Source organism: Gobius niger (assembly GCF_951799975.1).
Source record: "Gobius niger genome assembly, chromosome: 1".
Classification (NCBI taxonomy): Eukaryota; Metazoa; Chordata; class Actinopteri; order Gobiiformes; family Gobiidae; genus Gobius; species Gobius niger.
Window position 1 is genome coordinate 47202135 of NC_136852.1, and position 26316 is coordinate 47228450.

The window sequence follows — 26316 nt, forward strand, 5'->3', positions numbered from 1 at the left end:
TTTAACCCGCCGCCTTTTCCCGGTGAAGAGTTTAGATCTGATTTATATGAGTCCTTTTTGAGTCTAGGATTAGTCCTATATGATCCACGATTAGTCCGAAATAATAAGGACTGACTCCAGATCGGGTCAGAGCACACGTTTGTCCAAAACAGGACTTTGACAGGTCACTTTTCACCAGAGCCCCATGTAAAGATCTTATAAAGTCCCTGCCTGGACTAATTTGTGACAGAAACCAAGTGCAAGGCATATAGCTACTAAATGCACAGTGTGGCCTTCAACAATCAGCTAATAGTTATGAAAATACATCTGTTATTGCTGCTTCCTGTTGTATGGAAAGGTCAAAGGTTATCTCATCGGGAACTCGGGCATGAAAAATTATCCAGTGGTGTTGTACGTGCCATTTTCTACTCGGCAATTATTTAACATAATTACAAGACCACATGAACAGAAAAATTAGTTTGTGAACCTGTTCTCAAACAACACAAACTATGTTGATTGTGGTTCTGATGAAGGCAGCTAAAGTCTTCACATTCACAGTAAACATACTAAAAAACATCCATAAACATTAATAACAATTTTAATATTTTGGCAATTATGGTTTTGTATAGTCCATGAAGTTAAGCAACAGGAAAAAGAAAACGTAATGAGTCTGCTGAACTTAAAAATGTAGGTTGAAATTAACAGGGGGAAAAAACGTAATGAGTCTGCTGAACTTTAAATTTTTTATGGTAAATTGTCCAAAAAAAAGTAATATGCATAAGTCTACTCAACTTAAAAAAGTACGTTGGATGAATCCACTGAACCGTTAACTTTTAAGTTGGATATAAAGTAAAAAATGTAAAACAAATTGATGTTGTAATCGAAACATTTTGCATTTTGTAACAAGTAAATATCTCCATTGTGAGATCAATAAAGGTTATCTTATCGTATCTTATTTAGCGAACTTGTTTGTTTACAGTGCATCTATACGTAGACAAATGTTGTGAATAATGGTTTTGTACAGTCCATGCATTTTAGTTCATTGTTCATGTCAAACACACCTTGAAAACCAAATACATCATAGATATTTAATCATCTGCAGGCATTATAAGACAGGTGAATGCTAAGGGTCATGAAATGTTAGAGCCAGGAGGAACACCCACAGCATCAAGTCTGGCAAAGTGCAAAGCATGTGTGCGCCATCATAACCACTAGGCTATCAAACACCACAAACAAACACTCCTATTGTCTTGATTATTGCGGAACTATTTCAACTTCTATTGTAAATGCAACATTGTTTTCTCTTTCATTAAACCTTAACATTTCATCTTATTCACTATAAATGCAAAGCCCATCAATATACTGTACTAACCAATGACATTTCATAATAGCTGTTATTTATGTCTTAATAAAGCTGTGCATAGCAGGAACATAAATATACAGCTTATAAAATCTGACTGAGCGGCCACAGTAAATAAATTTGATGGATGTGGTGCTTGGTAGTAACAGGGGCATTGGTATGTGCAGTTGATCGGTGTGAGTTAGCTTTAATCCCCCATAAATGCTGATATAGCTATGAACACATATGTTACGGGGCTGGTAAAGGCCCCCCGAGGCCCACTAAAGCCCCGCCAGCCGTGGGAGGGGGGAGAGAGGGGGTAGAGAGGAAGGGGGGATTTTGGAAGAACGAGCTGATGGACCGTAGATTGGGCCCACAGCCGCTAAGCACTGTAATGGATCATCCTGTCTGCTGAGTGGTCGTGATTGCAATTCACCGCACGGGTAAAATGAGTGATATGAAAAACAATATGGGCTGTAGCAGCAGATTCTCGCTAAAGATTTCACAACAAATCACTTAAAAGGTTGAATGGAGGGAAGGTTATGATTTCTCCTTAAACTGTAAAAAATAGCAACAACAAAAAAGTGAGTATCAAGGCAAAACATGAAGGATAAACTTGGTGTAAAACTGAGCTCAATTAGGTTTACGCATGAACTAGACCTGGACTAAACCAAGGGCTAAACCACGTCGAATAAATATAGAAAAAAAGCTAGATTGGAACAGATCCAAAACAAGCCCCGAACTGTACCACCGTTTGAGAAGCACTGCATTAAAACCTCCCACATCCCGGCTTCCTGAACGCTGGCTCAGCATCTGGAGCTAACCAAGCAGCCACTTAAATAATGTACGCCATTACGACTAAATTTGAATTAATTGCAATGCCCGTGTTCCCTTGCTGACTTTGCCACGGAAAGTATTCAATTTTGCGACAATGAAAAATGACTCCGCTTGCGAGTCAATATGCGAGAGTCAACAGGTTGGAGGGGGAGAAAATGATCCATCCGCGGCCTGTTATGAACCGGCACTTGGTAATTATTCGCTTTTTTTCTTTCGTAATGAGCGAAGACCGGTTTGTCACACCCCGTGCTGAAAACGGCTTGACGCTCGCACAGTCTTGAGATTTCAGCACCCTGGACAGCACCACGAGTCACGACCATTACTGAAGCAAGGCGTTACATGACACACAATGGTCGGGAACAACAAACCACAGCCAAAACGGGTAGAAATGTCAAGTCGGGAAGCTCTAAGCCCCCAAGTTCACGTCTGAATACAATTAGAGACACACAATCAGACACAAATGCCCCTCAAATGGCCTAGATTTCATCACGTGTGTATGACTGCTATTATATTTAGGACAAGCCACAAAGTTAGTGGCTTCTATCTGCCTTTTCACATCAAACCTTACTATAATCTTGCCAAATGTGAGGTGGCCACATATAAAGAAGTTCAAATGAAATCCCAGTTTCAATTGTGGTGTTTTTTTGCAGTTATTATGTAATGCTGAATTTGGATTCCCACCATCAACAGCTAATCACACATTGATCCCAAACGAAAATGAAATCTAGACAAAACTTTTAAGATCGGCTGATTTTGCACCAACAATTAAGTAATAGTGTAGGCACACTCACAAAACCAACATACAGTAGTATTGACTAGAGCTGTAAGAAATGAGAATACACAAATATATTTCAGCACAGCATGTTATATTACAGGCAACTGTGTCAAGTTTTGAAGTATGTGCTGGCTAACAATAATGTACATTTCAGTCATCTGGAAGACCACGGTGATTTTGCGACATATTGTGGTTTATATAAGAATATTGCTTCAGCGTAATAATAATATTGCAATAACAATAATTTGCATCTTTGTCACCTCTGGTTATAAAAGGATATGGCCACTCTGTGATCTTTTTGGCGTATTTGCGTATGATGTTGTCCTCGCTGAAGATGAAGAGCGAGCGGTTGACGGTGAGGCAGCTTTGTTTGACAGGGATGGGGTTGTACAGGGCCATGGTCCGGGCCCGCTGAGCCATTGACTGCTTGTACACCCTAGGCCCACCAGGAGGCGCCACCCCTCCGCCCCCCGGCTGCCGGCTCGGCCCCCTGGCCTGGCCCGAGAGACAGCCCCCTCCATAGCGGCTGGACTGTTCCTCTTCGAATCGAGCCATTCTTGGATAGCGCGGATGTTGCTGCTACTGGAGAAACCAAAATTGACACCAGAAAGAAAATGGAGAAGAAGCATCACAAACAACTGTCGTCCCAAGTTTTTAGCCACGTGTGTTTTTAAATGGAAAAAAAAAAAAGCTTGTAAATACTTGGAGCCCCTGGCAAAAAAAGGGGGATCCAAGTTTGTTTGTTCGTGTTCAGATCAAGTTGGTTAAAAAAAAAAAAAGAAGAAGAAGAAAATGTAAAATTAAAAAAAAGTTCACAACTGGGGCCCCTGGAAAATTATTAGCCTGGGCCCCTAAGAAATGTACAATCGCCACTGCGTGTATCGTCCTCGGTGGTGTTACGACTCCAACATTCAGCTCAAAACAGGTAGGAGAAGAAGAAAAATCAAGCCTTTACCTCCTCTTCTCTAGTACTTCCCACGTTTTTAGTCTCCCCGACATGAAACGCAAAGAAGTTGAGGCTTTCAAAATCCATGATGCATCATTTTCTTGGGTGTTCCCCCCTTCCTCCGGCTGGCTGGCTGCCTGCCTGCCCCGGTGCTCTGACAGGGAGAGCTAAATTTCACTTGCGACAACGCCACAAGTCCATGCTATCTGCAGGGCGGGCATGTGCCAAAGAAAAAAGAAAAAAAAAGAAAAGAGAGCACGAGCGAGTGAACTATCGCAGGAGTGGTGGAGACGCAAATCCAAAAAAAAATATGTCAATTAAAATACAAGGCAATTACGCTCCTTCAGTGAGTCGTTTTGTTGACTTCAAACCCCCCGTCGGACCTCGTAAGGCAGCGTCTTCACGAAGCCAGCCGCTGTCAGCCTCCTCCGGGTGGTTTCTGGCGGAGAATTCCCGTCTGAGCTGCTCCGCGGTGTTTCCATGAAGTCGGCGTTACGTGAATGCAACACGCTTCAGCTCGAGCTCCTCTATGCTCGGGAGCACGTGACCCAACCTGGACCAGCCCTGTCTCCATAGCAACAGGGAGGAGAGACAGCAACACGCCGCGGCAACAAAACATGCGAAATGAATGAGATTTCTACTGGTAATTCAATTAAAAATACATAACATTGATTGGGTGTATGCCTCCCAAGAACATACTTAGCATATTCAAATGAAGTAAAATATATAAAATATATATATATAAAAGATTTACTTTGATAAGCTCAGAGCCGGTGCTGGCCCTTCTGGGGCCCTAAGCAAAAATCCACTCGGGGCCCTTCAGCAGGCATCCCAAGGCTGTTTGAAGAAGAGTGAACTCATTTACGATCAAAAGCAGTTATACTGTGCAGTAGTGCAGGGCAGAAGTGGAACATAACCTTAATTTGGGCCCTGCCCCACTAACCACTAAACCACTGTTAGACTGCGGTGTAGGAGGATACTAGTCTATTTCCCGCACTTTTTAAAATGGTAAATGGTCACATTCTCTCACCTGAGGTCCCTGACCCAGTTTGGGAACCACTGACTTCAAACTAACTGAAACCTGCACCTCACGGTTATATTTCTATCAAACCACTGAGAATTAGCCTGATAATAATTAGTTTTAGACCAAGCACATTCTGAGAACTAGAGTTACTGAAAGTAGGCTTCTGGGGAAGGCGGTCTCTTCTGCTCACCGACTTCACACTGCTCCGTTTCGGTGTTGTATGTGGCAAAATAGGCGAACAGTGAGTGAATCAGCAAAACAACACCGTCATTTGACTGAGATGCGGGGCCCTTGCGGCTGCGGGGGCCCCACGCAACTTGCATAATCTGCTTATAGGAAAAAACGGCTCTGGATAAGCTTGTACAAGAGTATACAAAACACCAATACATTTATCAGAAAGTTTAGTCTTAACCCCCACATGAACCGAGCACATCGTCTCCAGTTTGGCTTTACCCAAATCTAAAGGCTTTTTGAACAAAGCGTCAAAATAGCAACGAAAACAACGCTGAAAACACAACAAAAAACAGACAAAAAACTGTGCTGGAAAGACAACAATAATAAAATAAACGAGCAACAAAATCACTCCTAAAAAGTGATGAAAAGGCCACAAAACATGACAAAAAACACAATGAAGAAGACGACGAAACACGATAAAAAGAGACAAAAACATATTTTAGTCACTTATCTGTTGACACTTTTTTCAAGCTTTTAGATTTGGGTAAAGCCAAACTGGAGAAAACGTGCTCGGTTCAGGTGGGGGTTAAAAAGTTAATTTTTATGTCAAATTGTTTGCTTTTCTCTGGAGACACTCAAGTCTAGTAACACACATGAACATGTCGCGAATTGTAAACCAAATCCATTCTGTAATTTTGATATCAATTGTACTTGCACTATAGCATATTAGACAATTGTGAAAGTAGCTGAGCCTAAAACACCGACCCATTATTAAGTAATGGCAAAATAGGACATGGTATAACAAAACACACGCACAAGTTTTTTTTTTTTAACAACTTCTTTACTAATGAGTAGTACAAAAACACTACAAGTTAATCTTACTAGTAAAGCATGATTCAGTAAACAACAAACACATTTCTTTAAAAAAAAAACAACACTTGATAAGAAATATAAACCAAGAAGTAGTAATTTCTATGCTGATGTTGGCTACAGTGACATGATTTGGTCTATTGAAAGTATGTCTTTGGAAATTGGACAACCAAGTTCAATCTATAAAAAGGCTCTGCTCAAAACTAGGACACAAAAGTACAGAAGATTATAAACCTGACCAATTTCATGTAAACTGTAAAAAAAAAAGAAAAAAGAAAAGAAAAAGACAGGCAGTTTGAAGGAGCATACAGGAGAAATTAATCAAAACTGAATCATTCAAAAGTAAACGTAGCAGAAATTTATGGTACAAACAATTCATCTTGAAAATAAAAAGTCGAACTCCGAGGTCGCACAATCGCACGAGGATATCACTTCATTCATAGCATAAAGCTGGCGAAATGTATTGCCCAAGGACACAATAGCACTCCAACCAACAACCTTTCGGCTCGCAGGGGAAACTTTAAACAAAACTCTCCTACTGCTGCTATAACAGAGTCACAGTAGACAGCCATTAAAAAAAATACTTTTGTTTTTGCTTGCACATAGTACTTTGTCATGCTCATTTGTTAGCAATGAGAATTACTTTTTTTTTTTTTTACTGCAAATATACAGCCTACAGGGCCGATATCTATATCTTTATCGCTCACCATGGCTCAAAACTGCCTCCCAAAACGAAGACTGTGCTGAGATATTAGTTAACTATTCCTAAGCAACGTATACAGGCCACCATCTACAACTTATCGATATCATACGTGTTGTAAGAAAGATAAAAAGTCGATTTTACCTGGATTTGAAAAGAGCCCTACAGTATGTAAAGTGTACACAGAGTATTTTGGAAGCACAGTTTCTCTGACAGCGTTTTTTTTTTCCCGTTTTCTGATACAGAAGATGAACTATCGGCTGGCGGACGGGTGGCGACACTTGGCCGACCCGCACTGGCAGCTGAAATACTTGCTCTTAATTTTCCAGTAGTGATCTCCGTAGTCGAACCTGCCCGAGAGGAGACGAAACAAGATCGAATGAGTATAGCAGACACGATTTAAAGGGAGTTCTGTCTTCTCTTTTGTTAGAAATCATTTAGGTTTACCGACCCTATCTGGTCCCCGGCTCTGATGGGCCGGCTGGAGAAGAAGGCGATGCGAGGGAAGCGCAGGTCCTGGTGCATGGTGAACACCTTCACGGCCAGAATGTTGGGCTCGCACAGATGGTTCAGGAAGCGCCCGATGTTCCCGAAGAGTCTGGAGTCGATACAGTGAGCCTCCCCCACCTGGAAGACAGGGCATGACATCACAGTTTTACCCACACTTTGAATCCACTGCTACCTCCCGTCGCAACAACGTATGTCTGCACAGGGGGCATTGTTTTACTCACAGTGGGATACATAAACTTTATAGTTTGTCTAAGCAGATCTTTTGAGCTGTGCATGTGGCAACTGAAAGTATTGTATCTGCTCTTTTAAAGATTGTACTGATGTTTTATGGATTCATTTTCATCTGCTTTCTTGTAATTTCATGTACCTGTGAAGCCCTTTGAATTACCTTGTGTATGAATTGTTCTCTGCAAACCACTCTGCCTCATCTTTCCTCGTTTGTTTAAAAGGATGTAGCCTAAATGCTGAATGCGATGTAAAGAAACAGATGAGAAGACGCTGCCAATTGGAAACTGACTCTTTTTTTCCCCTAAGGGATTGGCCGCAGGCACTGACACAGCAGGTATGTGCGCGCAAGATACCCGCCTCGTCTGGACCAATGCTGTTGTTGTGCCGGGCGGAAGATATTCTTTGTACAACTTAAAAAATATTAGAAGATGTACTAAAGCTAAGCTGCTCTCACTAAAATCATTCTTCTTTTTATGCAACTTAAACTCTTAACCCCACCGTGTTAACCAAGGTAATTTTCTCCAGCTCAGTTTTACCCAAATCTGAAAGCTTCTCGACAGCCAACAGACCATTTGTTTTCTTGGGGGGTTTTCGTCTTGTTTTTGTATTTTTTTGTGTTGTGTTTTTGTTGATTTCGCTTTTTTCCATTGCTTTCTCACGGGTTTTTTGTCATGTTTTCGTTGTGCTTTTGTCACTTTTTATTCGCGTTTTGGTCACATTTTTAATGAATTACTGTTTTTCCAGTACGTAAAACTATAGTAAAGGGATATAGCAATACATGTTTCAAAGTAGTCTTATGGGCAAGGTTATGAGTGGACGTCTTCACCTGCAGGTAAAGGAGATAAAGTGTAGGACTATAACCAACAACAGGAAACCTTCCTTTTTTAAAATTTGACACATTTCTAGCACTTCTTTAATGTTGCTGAAAAGACACAGAATGCATTGATTGACTGCCCTCTACTGGCCGCCCAATGCGCTGCTGCTGTAATATTCATGTGGAATAATAGCATTACCTTGTTTCCCAGAGTGAAGAGGAAGGAGTCGTCGTCTCTTTTGTCGGCCTCTGTGTCAGTTACGATCTCACCCACGTATCTGCAGAGGAGGCAATTTGGAGCACGCTCAGTTGAAAAATTTATGCCGCCAGACAGTAAATTTAGTAGTGGCTCTTAAAATATGGAAACAAGCCTGGCCGTACTCGCAAATGAAGGTCCCCTGTGGGATGTCCTGCATGGCTCGCACTCCCCAGCCCATCGCCTGTGTTCTGTAAACCTGCAGCCGCACTCTGTAGCAAACAAACAATATTTACTCCACACAACGGTTTCAAATGATATCACAACATCCAACAGACCTATGGTGTTTCATTTAGCAAATAAACTAGCTCGGTTTTGTTTTGTTTAGCTCAATCTTAATTTGACAATTTCAAGAATATGCTGCAATGCTGCTGAATTCTTTTGCAAAAAAATCTGTGCATATTTTAATTTGTAAGATTTGCAAACATTCAATCATTTTGGCACAGTTCATTTGATGCCCTGTAGAAACCCTGCTTTAGGCAAACAAACATCTCGAAGTTTTAAAAAGGTCTCACCTCAAACCATTTTGGACCACTCTGTTTCTGCAGGTCCTCCAGCAGGAGCAGGCGTGGTTACACTCAAACAAAACCTGAGACTCGCGCTGGCAAAAGTCCAGGGGAAGACGCCCCTCCTTTAAGAAAGACAATGGGAATGTTGTTTATTATGTTTTGATGGTAATAATAATAATAACAACGCACCGATTAACCACTTAACTCCCACCTGAACCAAGCACAATGCTGGTTTGGCTTTACCCAAATCCAAAAAGTCAAAACAAAAAAGTTACCCAAAAAAAGCAACAAAGGAGCTACAAAAACACAATAAACAAGCGAAAACGAGACAAAAGAGACGAAAGCACATCAAAAACGTTATAAAAATGTGACAAAAACACAACGACAACGCAACAAAAAAGTCCCAATCAGTTTTGTAGGTCTTTCAAGTGAGGCGTTGCTCTGGCCTATAGGCTGTAAACATTTTGGATTTGGGTAAAGCTGAACTGAAGAAAATGCACTCGGTTGGACGAACAGGCCACTGTTTTTCCATACTGAGATATGTTCTTACCTGAGCTTAAACGAGTTGATGCGTACCTGTCTGGTCTTTGTGCGTGCGCTCTGTCACGCAAAAAAGACCTGAGATGTTGTTAGCATTTAGCCTCTCCTCCTCTCCTCTATGGGGGTGAAGTTGAAGCGACCAAGCTCTTCCACGTTTCCCCTATTTAAATACGTTTAGGTGAGTAGTTACACGATGCAAGCATAGTTACACAAAATTAAACATGTCGATTTTCTAAGTGGATAAAAAGGGGTATTATATTGTAAGGCGTAATAACACCTTAGGAGCACTTTAGGGACATCGCAGTCTGTGCAGTAATATCTTCACGAATTCAAGAATTCTGAAGATACATTACTGCCCCGACGTCAAAGTGCTCCTAAGGTGTTATTACGCCTTACAATATAGTTCCCCTTTTTATCCACTTAGAAAATCGACATGTTTAATTTTGTGTAACTATGCTTGCATCGTGTAACTACTCTCCTAACCGTATTTAAATAAGGGAAACGTGGAAGAGCTTGGTCGCTTCAACTTCACCCCTGGCCCCATAGAGGAGTGGAGGAGAGGCTAAATGCTAACAACATCTTTGGTCTTTTTGCGTGACTGAGCGCACGCACAAAGTCCAGACAGGTACACATCAACTCGTTTAAGCTCAGGTAAAAACATATCTCAGTATGGAAAAACGGTGGCCTATTCCTTTAAGGCGCAGGTTAAGAGGTTGAATTATTATAGACAATATAGTATTTTAACACGTCACTCGAGGAACAAATGAAAGCAAATCCACAGGTAGTTTGAGGTCACAGACTTACATTGTCGTACCAGCATCGCAGACTGAGCTGTCCGCACATACAGGACACAGAGGAGCAGTCGTCTGTACAGTTGCAGTGCTGAAGGAACATAAGTAATATGAGTACAAGTAAAAATCGTGAAATATGTTACTGCATACCTGTAGGTGCGTGATGTCCTTGTCTATGTTGAGTTGCGACGTGATGCAGCTCTCTGGGATGTATTTGAAGTTATCGGGACACGGCTCGCTGTCCACGCCGTTCACACAACTGATGGGAGCCGCCTCGTAACCGCGGGAAATATCGCTGCAAAAAACAACATTATATCAACCTCATAAGATCATTTCATTAACGTCCCATCCCAAACTCTATCTGAAAGTACCTGCTGAGGACTCGCTCTCCCTGACAGTCTCTTCCTCTTCGGGCGTCCGTCAGCTTCTTGTTGGTGTTGAGGGCCGTCCAGACTTTAGAGCCGTAGACGCAGCAGTCCAGAGGCGTCGCTCCCCCTTTGTTCCTCTGATTCACGTCAGACCCACGGGACAGAAACAGCCTAACAGCAGCACAGGATGACGTTAAGTACAAGTGAAATATCTACTCAATGTGTGCCTGGAGTAGCGTGCTGGTTTAACGCACATAACACACTCTTACATGACACAGTCGAGGTGGTTCTCTCGCGCGGCGATGTGCAGGGACAGGTCTCCGTGAATGTTCAGAGCCGTGAGGTCACAGCGCGCCTCCAGCAGAGCCTGAGCGATGTCATCACAGCCCGACAGCGCCGCCCAGTGGAGGCACACGTTCTCCTCCTGCAAAAAGTTTTTTAGTTAGTTAATTTATTTTCTTCGGTCATTATGAACATTTAAATCCCATGTCACATGTTTTCCAAATATCTTAGACATTTTACAATAAGAAAACACATACATTAAGAATTTAATCTAAATGATGCCTGACCGAAAGGGGTTTAGGCTGAAGCCAAGACTTATTCTGCCTAACCCCTTTTACAACTGTGACTCTGTGTCCAAAGATGACACATTATACACTTTCTCTAATACCAACGATGGTAACACTTAAGCACAAAACTTCAACTTCAACAATCAAAAATGATGCTTTGTTTCCTCGATCGATTTCTTTTCTAATGGTCTTCATTCAAGTGTTCTATACTTCTCTATCATGTTTAACTTATACATTTTCTTAAATGCTTTAATAGTTTTGGAGCCCTTAAGTTGAATAGATAAACCGTTCCATAGATCAACGCCTTTAACTGATAAACACCTCCTCTTAGTATTAAAACACAAGGCTCACTGTGAAGAGGGAATTTTGATGCTAGGGTTAATTTAATAGATCATTGTTAAGGTATGAAGTATGCGTCTAAGTCATGTCTGTTTGTCACATTTTTAGCCGTATTTTCGGCTTTTTTGTCACTATTTTGTCACTTATTTGAGTCCAATCCAGGATTCATACAGGCAGAAGCAAGTCAAATTTAATGCTTTTTAATGCCCAAATACTATATTTTAATGCCACAAATGCAGATAGAAATCTGAGCATATTTCATCAAACAGAGGAAAGAGAACTTCAGGGGAAAATATCAGCTAAAACTGCTGCTGAATATGTTTAGGCCACAATTTTTGTTCGATAAACTTTTACAGTAAAAATTTTTGCGTAATGTCATAATGTTCCAATCAATTTATTTCTATTGCCAGTTTGAATCCAATTTATTGAGTTTTAATGACATTTAAGTCCTTGATTTTGGCACAATTCATGTAATGACTTGAAACCCTGCCATATAAAAGTAATAACTCTAAAAAAAAAAACCTTTTAGGCCATTTTAGGATAATTAATAACATAACACGGTCTTTTCTCACAAACATTTGTTGAGTCAAGCATTGATCATATAAACCCACAGCAGATGGTCCTGCAACCCGCTTTTGCATAAAGGAGCTGCCTACAATGACAACTGTAGTTGTTTTTAACAAACTGTCTCAAACTCACTTAGAGGCTTCCAAAGGCAGTAACTGAATGAAAATGGTCTTAGCATAATTTAAAAAGGCCATTTCTGAACGTTTAATCAAGTTGAAATCATAAACACAGTGAAATGTATCAAAAAACAACAGTGTTTTGACCTTATCTCTGATGTTGACGTCAGCCCCTCGGGATAGCAGCAGGTTCACGATCTCTTTGTGCTTGTATTCGATCGCCCACGTGATCGGAGTCCAACCGCCATCGTCCTGCACACACACATGGTTACAACAAATCCACAATCGCACTGAAGTTAAGGAAAATAAGAGAGAAAGAATATGATAGTTAGTTGTTACCTGGCAGTTGATGTATTTGGACGCTCTGGAGAGGAGGTAGTGGATCATGTCGTAATGTCCCAGTTTAGCTGCCAGATGCAGACAGGTGAACCCCATAATATCCTGTAATAATAGTAAAGTAGAGCAAACACTATGACTTATGTCATTCAGTTTACTTTTTATACCAAATTTATCAGACTATAAGTCGAACTTTTTTTCCATAGTTTGGCTCCGGGTGCAACTAAAATATCAAAATATATAATTTCACATGTTTGTTGTTTTCACACTGACAGCCGCTCTAGGCTTCTGTACCACCATCTGCTACCCCTGTACCACAGAAGATAAGAAAAAATGGAAATTGAGCAGCAGATAAAAAGTGTGGAGTAAGCGAGAAACTTGTGAGGGAGGGACTGGCGAAAAAGGTTTCTTTTACTGCAATGAACAAAACAAAAAAAAGCAAAAAGCTAGATGGCCACAGCGAGAGGAACGAGTTCGCAAATGGGTGCTTGAACAGCGTGCTGCCGGAAGAGGCTCGTCAACAGAGCAGTTACGCCTCTATGCCCAGGTCGTTGCTAAGGCTGGTGCGACTTATACTCCAGAGCGAGTTACATGTTTTTTTCCTTCTTCATTATGCATTTTTTGGCTGGTGCGACTCATACTCCGGAGTGACTTGTAGTCCGAAAAATATGGTATATATTTAGGCAAAGGAGCTCCAGTTCAATCTTTTGATATCATGTTGTTATCTCTAATAGACAGTATTCACTTTAACATGAGTTTGACTGTTATTTATTTCAATAATGGGATGTGTTCCACACATAAACCCTGGCACGCAGTCACAAGCACATCTTGAGATGAACAATCAATAGCTTGCAGTATTTTAAAGGAGTGGGCAGTAGCAACCCATCACTCAAAAACACTATGGGGCCATTCTACCGCCTGGCACAACATCATCATCGCTCAAGACGTGGCCGGTATCTTGCATACTAACAGCGGTGCGCCAGTGCTTGCAGCCAGTAGCCTGAGGGTGTTGTAGAGAACAAAACCGGGCCAACTGAGGCGTGGTGAGCTGCAAGCAGCGCTGACTACGAGCGCTTACTGCTTCTTCTTCGCTCTCCTCATTTTTACACTGACATTGTGCGCGGCCTCTGGTACTACTAACTTCATTTATCCCACTGAGAGTTAAACATTGTCCGTGTCCCGTGAGAAAGCGAGTATGCCGAAGGTCCTGCTCTGGCGCTGGTAAGAAAGCAGAATCTCCACGCCACAGACACGTGATCAAAACACCACCCACAGTCCACGGAAAATAATCAAGTTGTAGGAGGAAAAAGCTTGGGGAGGGACCATTACCCTATATAACATACACAAACCGCTACTTTCTCCGCCATGTATGAAGCTGAAGCTAAATACGTCAGCGCAAAAGTCTTGTGTACAGCCTGCGTTTAGAAACACAAGACCATGTTCTATGTGTTTTTACTTTGTTCCGACCAGAGCCTTTAAAAGAGCCACATGTGGCCTGTGAGACAGTGGTTCCCCTGAGACAGTGTGACAGTCTGACACGGGGCAGAGTGCGGTGACAGGGCTGACCTTGTGGCTGATGGTGGCCCCGGCTCTGAGCAGGTACTTTACTGTGTCCAGGTGGTTGTTCTCACAGGAAACCATCAAAGGCGTCCGCTGATCCTCGTCAAACGTGTCCAGGTTGGCTCCAGCCTGTAGAGATACATGAATGAACAAAGCACATGTTTTATTAGTTAAAACCATGTGTTAACATAAGATAAATGTTATCAGTCAGCTGATTTCTCAATTAACAGGCAGCCAACCTCAAAACAGATGGCTGAACTAATAAAAGAATGAGAATCTGTGGCAAAGAATTTTCCAAGAATCAGATTAAATCAAAAGGACTTTGTACTTACTTACGACTGGAACATAAGGTTTGATGAAGTAAATTATAACAATAAAACACACAGTTTAATCGTAATCACAAGTGTAATGGTTGCAATTAGCAAATTGCAAAGACAGTAATTCTTTGATTGACCACATCAAAAAACCTGCTGAGGAATGCGATTGTGATGTGATTCCTGTATTAGTTTAGCACTTCTCTCACATGCTAAAGCTCCTGGACGTGTTCATAATGTGTACTGTGTGCAATATATCTTGATTTTAAAACAGTAATAAATAAATTGGAAATTCAGCAGAGAAGGTTTTTGCTCAACGACTCGCACATTATCTCCCATCCACAAAAACACAATGTCAAACACCGGCAAAATGAAATAAATAAAAGGTGCGTGTCCTCACCTGAATGAGCATGTGACAGATCTCTTGTTGCCCCACAGCGGCTGCAGCGTGAAGAGGCGTCCGTTTGTTTTGACCATCCACGTAGTTCGGGTCCTTTCCATCAACTGCCAAACACAGACCCATAAATCTCCACCGTGTTTCAGCAGCGATTTGTACAGAGATGAGAAACGGTTCACCTACCCAGAAGATGGATGACTTTCTGAAGATCGCCCTGTTTGGCAGAGATGTACAGCTGCCGGGCCGGGAACTTCACTTTCTTTGGTTTCAAACTGGAAAAGAATAAGACCAAGTAAAACATCAATCTATTATTACTCACTGAGCTGCCGCACTGTGCAAACTCGAGTAAAAGAAAGGCCTTACTTCTCGTCTTCCAGCGCAGACAGGATGGTCTCCAGGGACTCATTTGGTCTGTCAGCTTCACCTTTTGACCTGAGGAGTACATGTTAACAGTTCATACTAAATAGACTTCTCATCAACAATTTCACCATCCTAAATGTGTGAAGAAAGCTTACTAAAATGGCCTCTAAACTAAAAGTTTCTGTTTCGTTTTCCGTTCACGGCAGCTAAAGCACTCACGGAGCAGCGTGTTGGATTTGAGGCTCGTGTTTGGGCTGTTCTGGACAAAATTTGGCTTGGACGTTAATGAAACAAAACCTATGAGGCCAAATGGCAAGAGTTTGAAGAATCAAAGCAGCTGGAAATTTCTTAATACAAACAGCTGATATTTCGGTCCAGTTGCATTGATTCATTGGACTCTGATTATTTGTCTACCAGGACGTTCAAGCCTTCTTGTTTAATTTAATAATGCCATTTATTTATTCTCTTATTTAAACTGCTCCCATCCCGTTTCTGAGTCCATCACCGGTAATACAAGATATGCCTGATATGTATATATATATATATATATATATATTACAATATCGCTAGCGGCCGATATTTTTAAAATGAGCCCTCCCACAACTTCCGAGGCCTCGAGGGAGAGGAGGAACCTTGTGGTGAATATCGGTCACAAGTTTGTGCACCTATTTTATATATTTTATGTTGTAGACTTTTATGTATAATTTTGAAATCAAAAGAGATAGGGACTTGTGTTTTTTTGTTTTGGAATCTGTTGATTCTGAAGTACCTACTAAATGAATGAACATGAACATGAATGTCCTGAATAAATCAGCCCTAAGCCCCTCATACAGCGCCCCCTGCTGTCACAATTCAACACAGACACGTTTACAAGCTTCATACACAGGATTTAGGCAAGACACTTTTTTAAAAATGTGGCTAAAATATTGTTGGTGCATATCGGCATTGGTCTTAGATAGATATACTTCTATTTCTTTCAATGATTTAAACCTTTACTATAACAATAAATGTTTAACTATAGGCTATAGCCCAACCCTCTTCATATCAGTATCGGGCCCCAAACATCCATATCGACCCTAATACCCACTGTACAGGGAATGACATAAGTTTTTTCTCAAACGTTTACTAGAACTATGGACCAGGATTCTGTTTCCTTAAAGGAATAGGCCACCGTTTTTAAATACTGAGATATGCTCTTACCTCACTTTAGCCAAGTTAATATATCCCCGTTTGGTCTTTGTCCGTGCGCTCTGCCAGGCAAACGGAGCACATACGCAGCCTCTCCCACATGTCACATAGCTCCAAAAAAGCTCACGTTAGAAGCTACCAAGCTCTTCCACGTGTTCCCTATTTAAATAAAGTTACGTGAAGTGTTTTCATGCGAAGTATATTTACACAGAAATGTAACGTGTCGATTTTATAAGCAGATAAAAAGGGGGACTATATTGTGAGGCGTAATGATACGAGGAGCAAAACGTCCGCGCAGTAACTCCTAAAGACTTTCCCCGCTCACTTCCGTCAATAACCTTTAGGAGTTACTGCGCGGACGTTTTACTCCTCGTACCATTACGCCTCACAATATAGTCCCCCTTTTTATCTGCTTATAAAATCGACACGTTACATTTCTGTGTAAATATACTTCGCATGAAAACACTTCACGTAACTTTATTTAAATAGGGAACACGTGGAGGAGCTTGGTAGCTTCTATCGTGAGCTTTTTTGGAGCTATGTGACATGTGGGAGAAGCTGCGTATGTGCTCCGTTTGCCTGGCAGAGCGCACGGACAAAGACCAGACGGGGATATATTAACTTGGCTAAAGTGAGGTAAGAGCATATCTCAGTATTTAAAAACGGTGGCCTATTCCTTTAATAAAGCTTGAATGAATGAAACCACAGACTGAACATTTGAAAAATCTGTGCACCATAAAACACCATCTCATACTTGCTGGGGCTCTCGGCTCTGTTCTTCGGTGGCTGGAAGGTCTTCTTTGCCCTGAGCGTCTGTGGGACGGCTGGCGTGGTGGAGACCGAGGGCAGGGTGGCTACGGTCGGCAGCGAGGGCCCGGGACTGGACTTGGGCACTGAGGGGGAGGGCTCTGGTTTGGGAACGGTCACATCTTTGGCGCCTGTGGCGTCTTCTCCGCAGTGAGGACAGAACCGGCGATCCTTCAAGATGGAGGCGCAGTCGCGGTGGAAGCGGTGAGAGATGTTTCCGTAAGGCCTGCACTCCATGAAGGAGCCCTGTCAAATGAAAGGACAATAATATATACACAATAATTAATAAATAGTAAATAATAACCCATTCACCAATTGTAAAAAGGGAATTAACTTTTCTTTACAGTAATAACATGTTGGATGGAAATAAAATGGTAACGAGAGATACCAGGAGATAATTAGCCTGGCTATAGCCAAACAAAATATCACAAGTGCTATTTAGTGTGGTTTACGATCGTCCATAGCCGTTTATTGGGCGCTACGAATGTCTATCTATGTGTCTGCACGTAGCCATAGCCAATCGTATCAATTGTGTCCGATGACGTCTAACGTACCCGCTGTACACTTTCGACCTAAACTATTTAGAACACAGTCTAAAGCTTGATCGAAAGAAGGAGTCGCTGCTGTCATGTTGGATCTGTAAATAAACTTTTATAGCGCGTCATCGTCTTGCCGTCTCTCCTCGTTCTGTGATTGGTCTCCAAGTCCATGCGAAAATTTCGGTTATGGTCCCCAGGCTGCTGTGCAGTTCGAAATGATTTGAGCGCACACAGCTGCATGGGTATTCCCAGGCAAGGAAAGACTGCATTTTCCATATCAATACAAGCAATGTTTCATGGTAATTTCACCGTTTTAGGTTTAGGCTTAGGATTAGTCCATCGACTTATATTTGTAGACCATCATTGCACACTAATTCCTCATCATTAATTAATTACTCCCTTCGAGGGAGAATCCACGATGGCTGCTAAGTTTCCTCCTAAAAAGCATGGTCCAAAAAAAGGACAAAAAGGCGGGAAACTCCACACCCATGAGGCGGGCCAAACAGCCTCCACAGTGCTCCAGGGTCAATCAAAGCCTCAGGATTAAACTTTTTGATTCTAACAAAACCAGCGTGGTAAAAAATACAGTGGGGAAAAAAGGATGTGGTCAGTTTCCCATAAACTTTCAATTGGATTTTGGCCAAATCCTTTTTTTCCCCACTGTATAATACCTTTCCCTTAAGCAGTATTTGGGAGGTGTAAAGTCTCGAAGGGAATCCATTTTAAAAAGTGTCTTTTGGAGTCGCCCCTGGCCACCAGGTGGTGGTATTGCTACGAGCGCCAAAGAGAAGAGCTTTTCTCGCCCATTGGATTAGTCGATTAGTCATATTACCACAACACAAAGAATTAGGTGTGTGTCCATGTAATTAAATTAACTTCAGGAGCCATGGTATTTCTAACATATTACAATCGTATCACTCTGCTGGACAGTAAAGTACTCCCAATAATAGAACTCTCAGCTTGACATTTTCATTACCGGTACCAAAATACAATAGAAAGATTCCAGTAGATAAAGAGCTGGTTTGGAAGTGTTTTAAATGATTCAAAGCTCACCGCTCGGCAGAAGAGCCCGCAGCCGGGGCAGCACTGGTGTTTGACCATCCCTGCCCTGTGGTCCTCACACAGAACCAGCAGGTGCACAGTGTTGGACGGACGCATCATCTCCTGCTTCAACACTCGCCTCTGACAGCGACTCAACTGGGAAAGAGCATAAAAATGTTAAGGTAAAGTGAATGATATACAGACAATAGCTAGCTACAATTCTACATGTGTTAATTATGACTGTGGGAAATCATTGTTATACTATCAGAACAATGACACGAGTGACTGCCAGGCTCCACTGACGGTCAATTACCATGCCGTCGTAGCTCTCCATGGCCATGCAGGTGTGGTCTTGGGCAGAGAGACTTCCACCATTGTACGGCGTCTCCATTCGACAGCAGCACAGCGGCAACTCCTCTGCAAGGTCTGAGTCAGTCACAGGAGCGTCTGCTGTAATATAAAATAACAATAAAAAGATGCAAGAGTGCACAAAAAATGGAATGAGTGAAAACATTTTGAGAAAAAGATATTTGGATGGGCAACTTTTTAGCTACACAAAAAAGCTAAACTCGTGTCGTGAAGCAATGGCGAGTGTGTTTACAACGCAATGGAAGGATAAAGCTGCTGCCGCACTGCTGAGAATAGCCACTGGAGAAGATTCAAGGATTACTCAAAGATGTGCAAGCACCTCAAAATACAACTCCAGGTATGTTTTTGATGATAGAACAACATTGTAACAAGGTAAAAAGCTCTTAAAATCAACTTTGCATAAAACCCCCGCTCCATTGCCCCGCTTAAATTGGCCATTATTAATCTAGTGACCCATAAATGTGCTGCAAAAACCCTAATAAAAGATGTGTTAGCAACAACAGCAGGCCAGTAGTAGTTATTTGTGTTGAAACAATTCTTCTGGTATTTGTTCAAGTTTCTGCTGGAAAGTATGTTTATTGAGAGCTTTTATCTATTTGAGAAACAGTGTAGAGTATGAATTTTGAAAAGTTGAGAGGAAAAATAAAAACTAAGCAGGATAGTCACCGGTCTGAGGAGAGAGCAGTGCTTCTTGGGCTGTGAAGTCCAAACAGTCCAGGTCCACCTCTGTGTACTCTCCAGGCTCTGTGTCCAGCGCTGGGTCACTGTGGGCCATAACATGGTCCACTACCGGCTTCACATCCACCTCCTCCTGCAGCTTCTCCAGGGCGGCAACAGGTTCTGCCTTCTGAAACAATATGTACTCCTCAAATTAACCACTTAACCCCCACCTGAAGCATCAAAAGTGACCCAAAAAAAAACTTTAAAAAGTGACAAAAAACACACACAAAAATGCTTATAGCCTTTAAGTTCAAGAAGCTTTTAGATTTGGGTGCAGCTGAACCAGGCAAAATGTGCATGATTAAGGCGGGGGTTAAGAGGTTAAGGATTTTGCTTATTATTATTGACTGTTTTGCTCACTGTAAACAGCCTTTAACAAATGTTTTCCAAATATATGTGTTGCAAGTTAACTGGGTGTGACTACTTATCAAAGTACTGATGTTATATTTATAATTAATAAATGAAATCATAAATGAAATAATGTCTATAGATGGATTAGACGGTACGTTGGCTAGTGCTGGTGAGAAGTTTGCCTGGTGCTCCCCCCGCAGGCAGCAATGGGAATGACTTAAAAACAAAAACACTTTGATGAAGCATTCTGTGGTTAGCAATTCCTGGCCTGTGGAGAACACACTTACAGCACAGAACTGTGGAGAACGAATCCAATGTTTGATTATGGGCTTTATATAAAAAGGCACAATATAACCAAGGAAGTACAGATCGGAGCTTCAACAGTAGAAGAAACCAGGAAGCACTAACCAAAGTATTACTAAAAACTGTGTGAATGGAGTAAAATACTGCTTTAGGGATCTTTACATTACAGCATGGTTTTTAAAAAAAAGTCGATTTTGCATGATATGTCAATAAAATTGAAAGGAAATGTTTTAGAGGACACTATCATCAGCAACAAAGTTTCACTGTACCAAAAGGCCTATAATAGATACACAACCAGAGCATATCTCTCAGATTTCTCATTTCATTGTCATATACAAAATGGAGTGTATGGTGTGTATACCAAGACCAACCATAATTTGGTGAAGCAACATACAAAAAGCATAGTGAGATAACTCAGTCAGTGCCAGAATACTGAATATACCTTGTCTTGGAGTTTAGTGGCTTTCGCTTTCTTTTTGGGCACCAAGTTGTACTGGCCAAGTTTTCTTTTTCTTTTCTTCACAGCTAGGAAACGCAAAGACACACACAGATTGCAGTAAAATGTACAATTATGGGACTTATATTGGTACGCTTTGGGGGGAAAAAGAAGGCGCACCTGTTTGTGGTTTGGCAGAAGTGGCCTTGGCTCCTTTTGTTTTGCCTTTTTTGTTTGGCGGATTCACTTTTTGGGGAGGAGGGGCCGGCTTTGACGTCTTCACAATAACTGGCCTTGTGGCTTTCTTTATTGTAGACTGTGACACACAAAAATATATCCATGAAAGACACCGGGTTTATATAAAAATGGAGGTTAGTCTAGCAATAACATCACAACCAGCCAAACAAAGCACAGAACCCCGACAAATATTAGTTAAAAGATGGACATATATGGAATAGCACGTCATCATCATCTGTTTGTCTTATAAGCTGACAAAAGAATCTCGGCACAGTAGACATAACATAAGTAAAACATTGGTACAAACAGTGCAAAGTGAAATCTCTGAATGAGCTACATCTCACTCCAGTCGACAATGCAGGCCTCTGTTCAACTGTTCACTTTGCAATTTATTTGGTATGCGACTGACCTTGCGTGGTGAAACAACAAGCCAATTTCTTATTTCTTGACATTTACAATTTTATGTTAAAACTAGAGGCCGATATTTGCGGATTTCACAATCATTGATCTAGCACTGAAAAAAGCCTTAAACATCGGAATGAAATGTGGTTAGCTACAAGTTCATTAAATACAAGTTTCACTAAACCTCAGTCAATACAGACTTCCTACATGTCATTTTGAAGCACAGAACCTGGAGAATTTGATCATCGCTGAGTTAGTTTTAACCTCCACTATTGTATTTTTGATCACCATGCAACATACCGCAGCTAGCAACAGTATGCTAGCTGCTAACGGCAACATGCTAATGCTAACGGCAACTAACAAAGCTGGGACAGAAAATATGATTGAATCAACTTAAGTAATAAAATATAATCGGCCACTATTGGAGTGGCAAATTATTATTTATTTTTTTACAGGATTATAGACCGTACAATTGGAAAAATCTGCCAAAAATATCGGTCAAAAATATGGGCTGAGCATATCGGCATCGGCTGATAAAAATCCCCCAAAATTGGCATTGGCCTGAAAAAAAAACCTATCGGTCTACCTCTAGTCAAAATCAAAACCATTAAGAAGCTGTTTTCTGAAAAGGGATTGATACTGGTTGACACTGGTTGCACAAAGAGAGATTAATCAGTTGTTGTAATAGCCTATTCAATGACTTGACAAGTGACAGCATCGTAGCCAAGCCATATTCTTCATATCCCACAGACTCAAAGCAAACTCTACCTTTGTAACCGTCGAGGGCGGTGCAGAGCTGGACACAGGCGCATGTGCCTCCGTCCATTTCTCTGTGAAAAGATTTCGAGGAGATCCCAGAGGTTTCCCCAAAACGTCAGCTCCAACCCGGCCATTTTTAGACAAAGGCGAATGGTGGAAAGTAGTGATCTTTTCTTTGCTCGTCTTTGAACCGGTCGCTACAGTCCCGGAGGAAGCAGGTTTTTTACTCTGTGTCGGCCCCTCACTGGCTCTGGACAGGTCCATGGCTGAGAAAGACAAAAGTGTAGAGGACTTCTTTATTAGGGAAAATCATTAAATATACGTAGCATGCTTGTGTATTGAAGATATCAGAGAGTTTTTCAGTCTGGTAGAGGTTTTTCTGATTCATAAACCGGATTCTGACTCATCTAAGAACCTTCTTCACACTTATCTGTTCAGTCACTGGTGAGGCACGGTGGTAAATGACATTGATTGAACCCTCGACCTGATGGGTGGAGCTACAGCTGCCGGAGCTGCGTCGAGTTCTTGCTCTGCATCTTCATCTAATATTTATGATACAGTGAGGTCAGAATTTTAGGAGGAAGGAGGAAAAATCTGTCCCATTTTCTCAGATCAAGATGACCACAGAAACAACAGAGTAATACAAATGAGAGGTGCTTGACCCAGGAACTTAAGGTTTTCCCCCAGCTCAGGACAATGGTTAGGTTGATGAGTAAAACCGGGTGCACACACTGCATGATTTTGCAGCGTCGTAGGGAAAATCTTGTAGCTCAAAAAAGCTTTTTTAGCTCATGCAAAGGGACAGGAATAAAGAATGAAAATTAAACCATAGCACGACCAAAGACGAACTCTGACAGATATCAAAAAGTGTGAGGGTGAGCCATCCTCTCCATGCAAGTAAGTAACAACATCTGTCATCAACAAAAAACACACTGTCGGCTAAAGAAAAGCACTGCCCAGCTATGAACAGACCACACTTGACTTTTTCTCTAACATTTCAGAGGAAATACCCTCAGCTCACCATGACGCCTACTTCATATTGGGTTAGCACAATGTTCCACCACATAATCGGTGAACTGTGACATTCTCAGACCAAATAAATATTCTGATGTACCAATGCATCATTTTCTCCTCTGATTTATGGTCTGGGATGAGGTCAGGGATTAGGACTAGGATTGGAGTGAGGACAGAAGGCCTGACATTGGACCCTCCAGTGAAGGAGAATGTGGGGAACATTGGCTGGGTTAAAGTTAGGGTTTAGAGCGGTCAGTGAGTAGATCAATTTTCAGTGGCACTACCGCTGTTCCCCAAAGTTGAGGAGGAGGAAACACCGCAACACCGATGTTCCCCCTTCCATAGAAAAGGAGAAACACACGGGAAAAACATTGAAACCGGTTTAAACCCGCTCATCGGAAGCCTGAAACTTTCTTCCTCCAGCAGACTTTGGTCGTAGTTCCGATTCAGTGTATGACCTATCACAGAGATAAGACTGACATCCAAAAAATCAAGCAATGCATAGCCGTTTTTGAGTTAAACAGAACAAGGGTGGTATGTGGCAGATCCAAATTCCTCTCGAGTGGAGAGATTACGACCAGCTCGAGCCCAAGAGTTTGAATAGATGAGCATAAAGAAGCTTCACGGATGAGAGGGGAAACATTGTCAATTCAAACAACTTTGAAAAACCTCTACTGATGGATACATTAATAAATATGGCAAAATATTTCATCCAAAGAAGGAAAACCGTGTGCTAAATATGGAAATGTCTTTGCAATCATAGAACTTTACAGATTTATTATCATATGGAGCGATGTCTGATGAAATTCTTAAATATATGCGTAAATAAAAGTTATAATAGCAATTTTATTATTTTTGTATTTACATTTGTACATTGTATTTAATAGGATGTATTTGACTACAACAATTTTCCACCTTCTTTTTTTTTTTTTTTTTTTACTATTTTGAGAAAAGACCAACTTCAAAAACACAAGATAATTTGTGAGACGTTACTTTCCCTATGAGCTAAATCAATGTAAGGATTAACTCTGATCAGAAGCAAAAATGGGAAGAGCTAAACAGACATTTATTATTGATATTTACGGACGAGCGCTGATGAGCCGAGCGTCAGTGCACCTCTCAAAGTTATCGCATCAGGAGCCGCAGCGCGCTGGGAAATACAGAAACTAAAGCGCACGGTCGGTAATCGGATTAAACTTGGGTGTATTGTGCACGTAAAACTGTCCAAGTTTCATATAAAGTGAGAGTAAAAGTTTAGTGATCGGAGTTTGATCGTACCAGCTTTGGTCCTGTTGTTGTCTCCACATGAAGGCAGAAGGCAGGGCCAGCGTCCGATGGAAGTGGGACAGGAAGTTGCCAAAGTTGCTACTTCCGCCTCCGCCCGCCGTCACGTGACCAACCGTGCATTTTTATTTTATTTTTTGTGAAAAGAAATGAAAACAAAACAAAACAAAACCATTCCCAGTTTTTCTGCTCCATTTTTGAATTATTATTATTTATCAGTTTATCAGAATTAACAGAGGAACTGTTGTGAGTTTGCTTGCTGAAATTTCAATCTGTCCTAGTGGTTTTCTGGTCACATCTGTATTTATAGTCTAGACTGCAGTTACTATTCTTAATTCATTTGTTTGTTTTAAATGTTAGCTAAAATAAGCAACTTTTTTGAAGTATTATATAGACAAGAAAATAATGTAATCTTTATTAGATTGTTTCTCTGTTAGATTAGTTTTTATTCCCCACAAAGGTACAACATTTTGGTGCAGTGTCCAAATCCTCACACCAATTATAAATCTATGGCCCAAACAGATCCAGAGATTCTCAGTGGGCCCCACCCCCTGGATATGCTCGGTACGGGCTAACCCTGGCATTTCATGTACAGTGATCAAGTCAACCTCTCGCTGCTGCAGCCGGTAATAAACACTCAATTTATTATCATTATATTATTAGCATCATTAACTAAAAAACTCCATTCTAGGCCTTAATGTAAATCTGTCCTTTATGCAGACCAAGTCAAAGACTTTAATCAACACTCTTTTTACATATTTCTTTGGTGCTTTGCCACCAACATGGAAAAATACACTTTCTGTCGTTGCCTTCGATCAACGCACTCGCTCAAAGATCCCACTGGGCCCCCAACAATAAACAGTTTTTCCTCATGATTTTCTCAGAAATATACTTAGCAATTCACACATTTCTGACTAAAAGCCAAACACAGACTGTATTTAAACAAATCCAACTTATTTTCATGTGAATGTGTGGATAATCTTTGAAGGCAAACTCAGAACCACACTTTGGTGACCACTGGATTATGTAGTTTTCTTTGAATAGGCACAACTAATAAGCAATATTATAATAATTCCTTCAATTCATAAAACTGAACAGTGGAAAAGGAACACAACTAGTAGGCTTATGCATATCTGGTCTTTATTGAAATCCAGACAGATGGAAAACATTCAAAAATAAATAAATACAATTTGTCTTTGTGTATGCTGATCAGAAAGAAAAAAATACTTGTATAAGTGACGCCGATGATGCACAACTAAAAATTAAAATTACACTTTAGCCTCTATACAATAAAAGATTAAAAACAAAAATAAAACGCTCACTTAGCAGCCGAACAGTATCAAATACAGTGACTCCCACAATCAAACCGAACGTTTGACACAAAACGAATAAAAATGACCAGTGTTTTAAAATGTGTAAATATCAGGTTGTTCATTGCTGCTCAAAAGTAAAAGACATGGTAACTAATTTACATTGAAACAATAGAAAACAGGACATAATGGTTGCTTTGAATGCAATAGGAAATATAAAATTGCTAAACTGGACATCACAGACACCAGTATTTTTTTTAAACAAAACCAAAAAAGCTCCTCTCTCGTAGTACTGAATGTTACCACTATTTAAAAGTGCTGTGTTATGTACATTATTT

The 26316-nt window shown here is 41.0% G+C and overlaps 2 protein-coding genes across 16 annotated transcripts in view; both read right to left on the reverse strand.

The window, feature by feature from the left end:
• cacna1ba (calcium channel, voltage-dependent, N type, alpha 1B subunit, a) overlaps positions 1-3682 on the reverse strand; it is a 158254-nt gene extending 154572 nt beyond the window's left edge. For all 15 annotated transcript variants that reach the window (XM_079566661.1, XM_079566657.1, XM_079566659.1 and 12 more), the window contains exon 1: positions 3211-3682. In XM_079566661.1, coding sequence (XP_079422787.1) covers positions 3211-3485 — 275 coding nt within the window. In that variant the 5' untranslated portion in view covers positions 3486-3682. The remainder of the gene's footprint in view (positions 1-3210) is intronic.
• A 2665-nt stretch (positions 3683-6347) lies between these two features.
• On the reverse strand, positions 6348-24740 carry ehmt1a (euchromatic histone-lysine N-methyltransferase 1a). The gene is made up of 23 exons (XM_079563067.1): positions 24663-24740; positions 22380-22636; positions 21153-21288; positions 20979-21061; positions 19829-20009; positions 19107-19243; positions 18806-18949; positions 17161-17459; positions 15222-15290; positions 15042-15130; positions 14862-14965; positions 14154-14276; positions 12591-12692; positions 12399-12503; positions 10930-11084; positions 10664-10831; positions 10443-10587; positions 10306-10383; positions 8968-9083; positions 8578-8664; positions 8396-8474; positions 7096-7271; positions 6348-6994 (listed from the first exon to the last, which is right to left on the reverse strand). Exons 2-23 carry the CDS (start codon positions 22632-22634, stop codon positions 6898-6900), a joined length of 2928 nt encoding a protein of 975 aa, XP_079419193.1. The 5' UTR covers positions 22635-22636; positions 24663-24740; the 3' UTR covers positions 6348-6897.
• Positions 24741-26316: the final 1576 nt, after the last annotated feature.